The sequence below is a fragment of the Myodes glareolus genome, chromosome 22 (genome assembly GCF_982192425.1).
Source record: "Myodes glareolus chromosome 22, mMyoGla1.1, whole genome shotgun sequence".
NCBI lineage: Eukaryota > Metazoa > Chordata > Mammalia > Rodentia > Cricetidae > Myodes > Myodes glareolus.
The window spans coordinates 10,202,082-10,214,372 of NC_142047.1; the positions used below are offsets into that span (position 1 = coordinate 10,202,082).

The window sequence follows — 12,291 nt, forward strand, 5'->3', positions numbered from 1 at the left end:
AGAGGCTCCGTGTCATGCCTTCCCTTCCCGATAGACCATCTTAGCTCAGATAAGGAGGCCAAATAAGCCTGTCCTCCCTTGAGTGGCTTCTTTTGAGGTATGTGGTCATAATGATGAGCAAAGTGACCAGGATACACATTTCTTTCTGTCTAGTTGGATGGATAAACCTGCCTGTTTGTGACAACCAGGTGGAAATAACATTACTGAATGTATAATTAACCCTAGGCATTTGTGATTCTTTAGAAAATTTTGCAGAAAACAGAAACATTTTTCCACTATAAAATTACATTTTAAACGATCCTAACGATACAATGTTGAAAATTTAGGATCCAGAAAATGTGTCCATCTCCTTGTACATGTTACATGTATTATCTGATGTAGGAGGAACTCGAATGTAGACATGTAAAGAGTTTCCTGTAGGGACCGGAGAATGCCACATATTTTCGGAAGTGTATGGAGTGAGTTGGACCATAATTTATACATTGGAAAAAGAACAGGACAAAGAGTGAGTCTCTCTTTAACAATCCTTTGACATTTTCCAGGAAAATATTTTGTTAAATACTATTGCTCATAGACTCATACTGTGGAGTAGGGTATTTGTTTAACTATGTAAAGGTTTGTTGCATTTGTTTATGTTGCAGAATAATTGTTTGACTAGGCAAAGATGTGTTACATTTGTCTATGCTGCATTTGTTTTACTATGTAAAGATGTGTTGCTGTTTTACCTTGCCTGCCTCTGGCACCTGATTGGTCTAATGAAATACTAAAGGGGCCAATAACTGGTCAGAGGAGGGAAAGGCAGGGCTGGTAGTCAGAGAAAAAGGAGAGCCAGCCAGCCATGGAGAAAGAAGAAAAGTATAGACAGTTTGTAGAGGAGGCAAACACACACACACACACACACACACACACACACACACACACGCATACACGGTGCTGGTGATGGAACCCAAGCCCAGCTTTCTCTGGGCTGACGACCAAACTACGGTCTCTGAGCGTGGTGTGCAAGAAATTCTGCTAACTAAGCTCCCTCCCCACATAAGACAGCTGTTTGAGGTGTTTCTTGTTATAGCAGAGAGGATGGCCCCAGATGCATTTTTCTGGCCTGGGAATCCTGCACTTCTCTAACAAGTTCTGAATGTAAATGCAGCTGGAGGAATATCCTCAGTGATAACCTCCTTCCCTCCACTCGCACAGTGGCCTGGTGAACTCCCTCATGAACGGTGAGGGAAGTGTCAGTAGATCACACTCGGTAATAAACTTCGGAAGAGTGTGCAGAGCTGTGTTATTTTCCAGGTGTGTTTGGGAACAATTTTGTTCATTTTTCCTCCAATAATAGCAAAGGATGAGTTAATATTCAGATGAGACATTTACTTTTATCGGGCTCTGTTTATTTTGTGCTCCAGAGTTATCTTATCTACATGAGGAACCGACTGTTGTGTATGCACCTTTAGCACATACTTCTAAGTAACTATTGTATGTTTACTTGATCTGTTCTGCATCTTTCTGTAACACATGTTTACACTGAGACCTGAGATGATTTCAAAATTCAAGTCACTCATATAATATTCAAATGTGCTAACACCAGATCAACCAAAATTAAATAACTTCTGAATGAAACAAATTATTATATGGTACAATTCTTCTATTAAAAATCTCTTTTACATGTCATTTCTTTTATTACTTCTGGAACTTTGCCTGTCATATTCTGACCTTATAAGTTATTTATTAAAAAAAAACCCTTTCTTGGAAATCTTACAGTATGAAAGTGAATTGTCAAAAATAATTAAGAAAAATGGTAGAATATGCACCTGACATAAGAATATATTCTTCCTTACATGTTGCTGCTTTTAACTGAATTTAATTTGAAGTCATCTCAAGAATTATGAAGCTATTAGCTGAGCAATTCCCGCAAATGTAAGAATACCCAGAGCTTTGGACCAGACGGCGTGAAGAGGAGTTGGCTCTGGATGCCACCGCGGCTGCAGATTTCTTGTTTCATGAACCTTGCTATGTCCAACCTCATGACCATTTCACAAACACGCATGAGACTTCCAGGATATTATCAGGACCTCCTTGTATCATCCAATCTGTATTTATTTCTCATCAAAAAAGAAGGAGAAAAAGAAAGAGAAGGAGAGGGAGAAGGAGAAGCAGATCAAGAAGAAGAGGAGGAGGAGGAGGAGGAGGAGGAGGAGGAGGAGGAGGAGAAGGAGAAGGAGAAGGAGAAGGAGAAGGAGGAGAAGAAGAAGAAGAAGAAGAAGAAGAAGAAGAAGAAGAAGAAGAAGAAGAAGAAGAAGAAGAAGAAGAAGAAGAAGACCGAAAAAAAAACACCAAGCCTGAATTCCAAAGAAATCTGCCCACAAACACCATGAGGGTGACAACATCTAGATTTGGGGCAGGGGTACCACTTACCGCCTTCCTGTGAGAACGGGCAGGTCATCACTAGACTTGGCTTCGGTTATTTTGAATGCAACTTTCCTCAAGTCTGAAATGCCGACAGCCATGTCCTCTAGCATTCCAATTTCATCACCTGCACAGGGAGACAGGCTCCTTGTTAACAAACAGACTATTAAACTAAAAGGCTGCTCGCCGCGGTGCCTCCCTGCTGGAGCTCTGCCTGGCAGTGCAGTGACGGAGTTTCTCAATGCACTGAGCCCATTCAGCATATGCCCCGGTTCAGCTGTGCAGGTTTTCAACAGCGAAATAAGAATGCTTTCAATGGACTCCAGAAGTCAGTGTTCCCTTTGAGGGCAGAAGAATGTTCACCTGTACTGGGAGGCCAGAGGGAGATTTCTAAGCCTTTTATGAAGCAAACTATCATTTAGACATCTTTTTATTGACAGGACTGCTATTTGATATTTTAGAATAGAGGGCTTTACTGATCATTTCATCAATTATCAATCGCCGAATGCTAATTTTGTCTTCAAACTCTGAAAAACACCGTCTGAAGACATAATAAAGGTCCTGGATTAGCATAATTATAGAAATAGGATGCGGGCTACTCTTCAGATGGTCTGTTCTTCATTTTTTTAAAAGAATAAAATGAAACAAAGCAACATTATTTTTAATAATACGGTATATATAATCCCAATATACACAAATTGCAGATTCACATGTAAAGCCACATAAACTTCTTACCAGCTAATGCAAAACGCTGCCTCTGCTAGTCCTTGCAATCTGATGTTTGTGCCTAGAACTCATGGATTTTGGGGTAGCTGAATATCAAGCACTCCATAAACACATGGGGCTCTTATATTGAACAGCACAGTTCTAGACATGGGGCTACTGTGTCTTTACAATCCAGTCAATGAAACCAATGTTGTCAATAAGTCTCCTTATTAAAAAATAAATCCAGATGACTGCTAAAGAGCCCACTCTGAAATAGCCCACGATTCCATCTTCAAAACATAAATTGAATCTCGAGGAAAACCCAAGGGTGAGCGAGTAAGAAGTTAGAAGCTACACCGTTCCTCTGACAAATGGCATAGAAAAGGTTCACCACTGAGTTTTCATCTTATCTGAGAAAACTGATGTATTATGACTATGACCAGCAATAAGATCTTAATACAAACCCAAGCAATACTCACTATAGGTGCTTAGCAGTTCTTCATAGGTGCATGCAATACTCACTGTAGGTGCTTAGCAGTCCTTCATACTGCGCTATCAAGCCCACTGTGTGAAGCTGCTGGAGGAAGTCGGGGTCGTGCAGACTTGTATGTAACTTGATGATAAAACCACACACCAATCCAGCAAGCTAAGGAAAGAAATCATTCAAGAAGTTCACTGGGGTCAGCAAACTTATCACTTCAGTTTGTAAATATCTTCAGACTTTTGAGACATCACAGCTTTAATTAATTTAATTCAGCAAGTGTATATAACAAAGCTGCTAGAATTTGCACATATTTATTAAAATAAATCGATGGTCTTTGATCTAGGGTGGCATTGTCTAAGGGTTTGAGAATACAGAATTGAAAGGAAACTAGATAAATGGATTTTAGAACCAAGGTGGAAAATCTTTGAATTGGATATCTACTGTCTATAACGATGGCTCCATTAAACTTCTTAAGATTTTCAAATTCTACTAGTATTGTGGTTTTGCACACATGACAAGAGTCACTAAAAGGAAATCATAAATGAGCAGGCTTAAGAGAAAGGGCAATGCCTGGCTAGGCCCATCTTCCACTGAACCACCAGTGGCATAATATACTGCAATGAGCAATCTGATGAAAACCCCCCTCCGCAACGACAGCTTACAAAGTGAAGCATTGTTCTCTCCTGTCTTCCTGGTACTCGACCTCTGAAACTGAATCGTGGGGTAGAGAGAGGGGAGCAAAAGGAAAATGGTGAGCCCTGCACTGGGAGTAGAACTGGTCTTGGAGTCATGGTTAGGGTTGGCTATAGGAAAAGGGAGTCACCAGCCAACTATTACAAATAAATCCTGTAGCCTTGCAGAAGTCTCTTGTGAATGGAAGAAGGGATCTCTGTGAAACCTTGTCCTGAGATTTCTGAGAAAGCTGAATAAATAAGGGGTTACACACAAATGTGCCCTTCACTGAGCTCTTGGCCGTCACCTGCAATGCAAGGCGGCAGTCCCTTCCTTTCCCCTCATAGGCTGTCTCAGGGCATGACACAAGAGAACACTGTCTCTTCTTCTTAGAGTCCATTCATGATTCAAGGAAAATATACATTTCATATTGAGCTGTATCTTTTCACAAAGAAATGTCAAAGATTTAAAAGTTATCCATGACGTATTCAGTCTATTTATGCATATAAAAAAAACAGGGTGCCAGAATTTCAGAAGGGCTATTTAAAAAAAAAAAACACCGTTCAAAGGGCCATGCGCCCATCAAGGATGGGACGCCAGCAGTTCACACTTCTGTACACACCACAGTGGGCACCCACCGCCTGACTGAAGACGATGTCCCTTCTCAGCGTCAGCATCAGGCACTGGGGCAGGCTGTAGGCTAGCTCCTGAAGCAGCACAAACGTCAGGGACTGCTTGGCTCGGCTCACCACCTCTCCCATGCACTCCTTCAGGGTGAGGATGAGGGGCTGTAGCTGTTCATACCAGTCCTCTGTGGCAGGATGTGGATGAAGCAAGAACAGCGGCAAAGATGAGAAAAACGGAGCGGACAATCATTATTCTGAGTGAACTTGTCCCTTCACCCAGGATTCATGGACCTTTACTCCAGATGTCTGTCGGCCAGGACAGCAGGCTTCCATGGACCTTTGCCCCAGATGCGAGTCGGCCTCAACAGTGGCTTTCTTTCTGCTTTGCTTTTCTTTAATATGGGCATTCTCTGAATGTTAATTAATGATACTATCAAATCTCTTTATGCTAGAGACAGAAGTTTTGGTGGATTTCTTATAGAAATTTGGCCATCAAATCAGCTCTACTCCTAGCACGGCCCATTTGATAGCAGCCCACCCGTACTCTGCTTGTCATCCCGAGAATCAGTTCATGGTCTCCTCCTAACTTACGTCCCTCCTGCCTCCTTCATGCTCAGCTCCTATCCTCCCTCTGTGTGGATGGGAATTTCTCTATCAGTCTGAATCCCATTTCATTGTTCCCCTTTCCTTATTTAACATATATAAATCAACAAAAGCTTGTCAAGGACCACCATTGCATGCAGAATGAGTCCAAATTCATGAAGACCCTGCCACGATCTGACCTCTGCACACTTGTCCTGAACCACCTTAGAAAACAGTTTGCAATGCCGACTTCTAAGTGTATTAAAACACCCCTCATCCTACCCTACTTTCTTAACCCAGGGACTTTCAAGACAGTCATTCTTCTAGAAGTTTTTTTCCTCTAATTGGCTTTCTGGCAAACAGTTTACCCTCTCTGAAACCCTAGCGTGGGGCTCTATCTTCAAGGCAGTCGTCTCCTTGAGTTTCACCGTCTTTCCTGAAGAAAAAGGAAAGGCTGTCACATCCTTTTTGACACACACTGCTTCAGCCTGTTACTGCTGTGAGTACTTTTTTAAAAGGAGTTCAGTGAGGGAGAGGAATCCATTTATTTATTAACCACCAAATTCCCAGAAACTAGCACAGGGTCAGTTTTTAGCAGACACCAAAAATGTCAATGAATGGGTCGATTTATGAAAACTATGGCATGTTTTTGTAAAATGCAGGTGTATTTGAGAAAGTCAGACTTTTGACATTTTCAAATAATGGTTTTAAAGGTGTGTGTGTGTGTGTGTGCGTGTGTGTGTGCGTGTGTGCATGCGTACACACACACATTCTGTACACAGTATATGTACATGTGTTCACGTATGTATGCATGCCTCTGTGCTTGTATAAAGGACAGAGGTTTACCTCATGCATCTCCTTCTATTGCTCCCATCTTATATGCTGAGGCAGCCTCAGCCTGAACTTGAACCCACCCACTGGCTAACCTCTGGCTCATGAACTCTAGACTCCATCCTTCCTCTCAGCTCTCTGGTGTTGAGAACACAGGTGCCAATCACTGTGCCTGGCCTTTTGGGCGGGTGCTGAGTGGCTGTGTTTTCTTTTGCACATTTTAAGTAATGAAGAAGGAGTAAGGAGATAGGATCCACACTAAGGTCTTCAGCTTTGCACAACAAACATTTCACTCACTGAGTCATCTCTCCGTCACCCACATAGTCATTCTTAAAGTCAAAATAAAAATTGAAGCCCATTAGGTACTTACATGTCTAAATTTAAATATGGATCAACTGCATAACTATGAATTTGGCACATAATATATGAACAAATTATGTCTTATTCAATTTATTTGGAGAACAAAGACTTGAGAAATCTGAAATACAAATATTTGATTCTGTGGCATTCTATTCAAATATAAATTAATTAATCATGAGTTGACAAATACAACATAACATGAATGACGGAAGCTGCAAAACTAATTATCAAGCCAGTTTTGTGATAACATCATATCCTCAAGACAAGACGAATCATCTTCCAGAGTGCATTGAAAGGTCAACAATCAGCTAAGACCTTGAACGAACACAGAGAGTGAAAAAAGGAATCATATTAGGGCTGTGCTGTGTTTGCTATCACTTATTTGATGTTGCGATTAATAAACCAGACAACCTAACCCATATTGTTGGGAGGATAATGAGTGGCCCCAGCTTCACAAAGACAGAAACGATGCAATATAAAGCAGAACATTATGTGTCTCCTCTCAAAAGATACCGTAAACTTAAGTGTTATCAGTGGACCATGAAAAAAACAACCCACTAAAGAAGGGGACATTTAAGGAAAGCTCATGACAGCTGGATTCATTTGACAAAGAATCAGCTTATGCCTCAGGATGAAGTATTGGTGGTTCAATTGACAATATTATTTCGCGGGAAAGATCACTTACTTTCAGAATAAATGACATTGAAGGCACCAACAAACAATGCTCTAGCTTACTGTACAACTCCCAGATTTATATTCTTGGATGTCTCATCTTCATTCATTCAATTCATTCTGTAATTGCTACCCTCAATATGAGAGAGCAGTCATGTATGTGTGAGTGTGTGTGTGTGTGTGTGTGTGTGTGTGTGTGTGCACTGACATCACCTGCCTTCACACATTAAAACACTAGGAAAAGAAAATTCTGATAGACTGACTCAGAGTTCGATGCTGACAATTAAGTGTCAACCAGCTCCGTTTAGTAGTTCGTGCTGTAGGATTAAAATTCTACTGTGCAATGATCAAGCAGAAAATCCAGCTTTTGTGCAGTAGGTGGAGCTGCTCTATCAGTCTGAAGGAGAACTACCTTGTCACTCATTTCATTCAAGAATGAATGAATGAAACAGGTTTTGTATCTTTGCGTAGTCCTCAAGAAGCGTGTCTGTTGCTTCGGCACCTTGAATCATACTCTCCCATATCTGGGGGAACAGCTTGCTCAGGGGTGTAATATGTTCTTTCTCCTTGGAAAACAGAAAAGCTAACTTAAGTGTCTAAGGTTTTGTCCTTGAATGAGTTTGTCATTTCAAATGAAATGCAGCTGTTTGCTTTTCTTAAAGGTTTTTGAAAGAAGAAGCTCCATAGACCACTTAGGAAATGAAAGAAAAAAGGTAGAGAGAAAGAGGCCATTTCTAGCCTCCTTAGAATGGGGATAGAAATACACTGATGCTCTAAACCTGGGGAAACAGCGGGAATTTTCCTCACTGGTAGCATTCTGTCATCTCCATTCAATACAATGCCTTACATTCGAAGTAAGATGGCAATTATATATTTATAATTGCAATTTAAGAAGAATGAGGATGTGGGAAGAAATTAGTTATGAATGAAGAGTTGGAAGTTTTAGTGCATGGTAAGGAATCTTGAAGATGGACAGTATGCTTTCTTGTAGAAGCATAAACCAGGAAGGCACCCGATGCATATTTTTCTAGAAAGAGAAGATACCAGCTAAGTCGGCAAATAAAGGAACTGGTTGCAGCAAATTCCAAAGACTACAGGTTTATTTCTCATGACAACACCCACCCCCTGTGTAAATCACAGGTTGTGACAAACACACCATAGGTTATGATGGCCCTAATAAAGGCTGAGTTCATGTCACAAATGGTCTTTCTGCTCCAATGAACATTCCACATCACTTGTACAAAATATGCTTCTGTTTTCTCTTTGAAACTGATGGTTGTTTTTTGGTTGGGCGAGCTCCTGGTTCGGGGAGGAGCTCAGTCTTCACACCCTCCCCTCTCCACCCTTTGCCTGTGGCTGTCTTGTTCTCTCACGGGAAATCATCCCTTCATGCTGTGTGTGCAAAGCAAAAATCCCCACACACCTACTCTCCCAAGTTTAGGCTTTTGACATTTCAACTGAGGATTTACACACGTGCATGGCTGTGTGTGCAAACACAAACACTCCTTTGTGAGACACGTCCAAGAAGCAGGGAAGCTGTGCTTGCACCATGATTGTGTTCACATCAGTGCCTCACCGAGCTCATCAGTCGGCAGCCCCTGAGCTCTGCCCTCCCTCTCCGGCTTCCTTCAGCAACAGAGCAAAACACCAAGAGAATGTTTTAGTGCCTCCATAAAAACTTGCTGAGACTCCTTAACTCTGAGCCCACCAAGTGGAATCTTTCCGCAGGAAAACATAAAATGCATGTGGCTTAGCTGAGCTTTTCCTGAGCTCTGTGAAGGGCTTGGAAGCCATCCAGGTGGAGCTCTGCTTCCCGTCCCTTTATGGCCTTCTCTAATGTATTCAAGTGAAACTAGCTCAAGGATTCAAAGAATGACTGCTGGGTGCCCTCCCTCCCCTCCACACACCATCTATTTCCTGTACAGGATGTCCGTGTCCTCTGAGCTCAATGGCTCTTACGTTACTCGGGAGAAAAATAAAAGGGCCATGTAGCACGCAACCGTAGCACAGCATAATGCTGTCTTGCCAATTTCTGAGCCATTTTCTTCTCAGGTGTTTGATTTTCCGTCCTCATTTAAAATAATTAATCTCGCAAAAGCATGGAACCATTCTTATTTTTGTTACCACAACTTTTCATATATGGGATGGTGGCGGGATAAAAGGAAAATGCAAAAGACTGAATGGCCACTGAACGCTCTGCAAAACGCTGAGCGACGTCCAAGCCCTGGCCATTTTACTCAGGAACTTTGAAGAAGCCAAATAGCTGGAGCAGCTCCAAAGGAAGCTGACAAAATTCCTACGGGTCTGAGACCAGCTCAGACTAAACCCAAACCCAGCATGTCTTTTACTCTTTATACAAGCCCCATTAGTAATACAGAATGAAAATGCTGTTATGGTTGGTGGCAAGGATAGGGTGATGGGATGGATCGCCATGCTCTTAGAATTTCCCCTGATTTCAATACCCACATCCTACACCAGCATAGATATGGCTCTTTCTTGGCCCCTTTGAGTGAACACGTGAACAACACTGTACAAATCATCAATATGGATGAAAGTAGGTAAATTACCAAGAAACTTTCCTCTGTACAACCTTACAGCAAATTCTTTGTATGAATCTAATACATGTGGCCAACTCATTGGAGGCCTGTAATTCAGACATAGCCCAGAGGGATGGGTTAAACCCAGACAGCAATAGTTAACTGAGGAAAGTAACCTATCAGCTGGGGCTTGCCCGTTCAAACTTTTGTTTTGTTTTTGTTTGTTTGTTTTTGCAAGCTCAGAATATTTTCTTCCCAGCCATCCTGCCCTTTTGCCCATGTGACTCGTTTCCTATCTCTGATCCAGGAATTGAAAACTCAATTTACGTTTATCTTATCCTGATAAGTACTAACCTGGCTCCTCACATTCCCACTGTATTAGTCAAAATACAGTGGCCTTGAAAAGAGCAAAGGTCTATTTTGCCTATGAACTTTGAAGTATCTAGGCCATGGCTGATTAAATCTGCTGCTCTAAGGTGGGCATCCTTGTGACAGTGACAGGGACTAAGGGGGAAACACAATGCTCACTCCATAGCTATGAAGCAAAAGAGGGAAAAAGAGAGAACAATTCTCCAAATACTGCTCGGGGGCGCATCCCAGTGACCTGCAGACCTCTCATGGGGTCCTATCTCCTGAAGGCTTCATCATCTCCAGGGCATGGTGCACCAAGGAGCAAGCCCTTAACACATAGCAGATATTCAGATCCAAACCATAGCTCTAGTCTTTGCCTTCACACAGCCATCTTGAGAAATGCAATTTTAATGAACCACAGCAGACATGTATTTGAATTCTGATGAGTGTAGCAATATTTGCACCACACAGTTCCTAACCTCAAATATCTTTAAAGACATAAGACTAGAATGGTGAAAAGCAAGCTGTAGCATCTGCAGTTAGAGCAAGGACAGAAAGGATGAGTTGGAAGAGGGGTTTAAAAAGTGGGTACTTAGAGAGGAGGCAGTTGGTCTTTGGTGAGGAGCTTGTGGTCATGTATGGCTGTGGCTAGATCGGAACATGGGGAAGCCATCCCACGTGGAACAAGTTTGCTGAGGTTTCTAGTGTGTAGGTGGTCATCATCCACAAAGCTCTGGAGCACTGAGAACCAGGGTCTGAGCCTCACAGATACCGCAGATGCTATAAACTGAACACACTGAAGTTAATGCAACAATACCGCACATTTAAAACTAGTATTACTGTGTTGCATGGTGGAGGCATCTGCCTGCCCGGACACACTCAGGGAGTTCAGACGCCATCTGGGGAGAGCGCTCTCCACTTTCCTATGAGTTTCAGGAGTTAAGCACAGACTGTCCATCTGCTTTCCATGGAATTCGCTGTACCCACTGAGCTACCCTTCCATAACTGTGCTTGTTAGCATTGAAATTCAAGTCTGTTGGGTTGATGTGCCTAAGATTATTAAGATAAATACGTGGGGCCTCTCCAAAAGTTTCCTGAGGGAAGACAGGCCCATGCGGCTGCACCAGAACAGACAGGTGCTGGGGGAACTGCGAAGAAAGGGAATATGGGAGCAGACATGTTCCCTCTGCTTCCTGGCTGCCATGGCCTGAGCTACCCAGCAGCACCAAGCTTTGGCATCAGTGTGGGCTGGAACTGCTAAAACTATGATCCAGAACACATTCCTCTTCCTTTAAGTTCTTATATCAGGTACTCTGCCTCAGAAACAAGAAGAGTCACTAATACAGCCCACAGCTACAGAGGATGTCAGTCACTGGAAAACCTGATTGTGACGTCATCAATGTAGGACCAAAGATCGGAGGAAGGGAGAGGTGAGGAGGGAACGAGACACGTCATGTTATCTAAGAAAGGGGCCAAAAGTTAAGGAAAAGCCTAGAAACAATTGTCAAGACAGGTGCAAGCCCTGGGAGTAAGGTCGCATTTGGTGATTCTCCCTCTTCTGTCTTCCCCACAGGACAGTATTCAACCAAAAGACAAGACTGCATCTTAAAATATAGTCACTCTAGCACCTGCTCGGCTCCGTGACTGTTCTTGACAACCCTAGTGCTGCTGGGTAAGCGACTGTTCTTGACAACCCTAGTGCTGCTGGGTAAGCGACTGTTCTTGACAACCCTAGTGCTGCTGGGTAAGCGACTGTTCTTGACAACCCTAGTGCTGCTGGGTAAGCGACTGTTCTCTACAACATTTAGCTGTTTTAGAAATGAGCACGCCGATCAGTCCAAGACAGATGAGCACGAGAAGAACAGAAGCAACCTTCTCTCACGTCAAGGATCCTGTTTGTGTAAACTGCCAGGCTGAGGGAGAACAGTGTTACAAAACTTTGCATTCTTGCTTTTACAGAAGCAGCAAAGGCCATGTATCAGCTGAAGCTCTGGTTAAGCTTCTTACATCACGGCCCCAAGTCAGAAGCCTTCGTGCATCCTGCTAAGCCAGTCTCCAACAACCGGTC

General features: G+C 42.6%; 1 protein-coding gene across 6 annotated transcripts in view; it reads right to left on the reverse strand.

The window, feature by feature from the left end:
• Positions 1 to 12,291, reverse strand: part of Inpp4b (inositol polyphosphate-4-phosphatase type II B) — a 735,560-nt gene that overhangs the window by 70,936 nt on the left and 652,333 nt on the right. For all 6 annotated transcript variants that reach the window (XM_087900452.1, XM_087900453.1, XM_087900454.1 and 3 more), the window contains 3 exons: positions 4,903 to 5,075; positions 3,631 to 3,754; positions 2,413 to 2,530 (listed from right to left, as the gene is read on the reverse strand). In XM_087900452.1, coding sequence (XP_087756578.1) covers positions 2,413 to 2,530; positions 3,631 to 3,754; positions 4,903 to 5,075 — 415 coding nt within the window. The remainder of the gene's footprint in view (positions 1 to 2,412; positions 2,531 to 3,630; positions 3,755 to 4,902; positions 5,076 to 12,291) is intronic.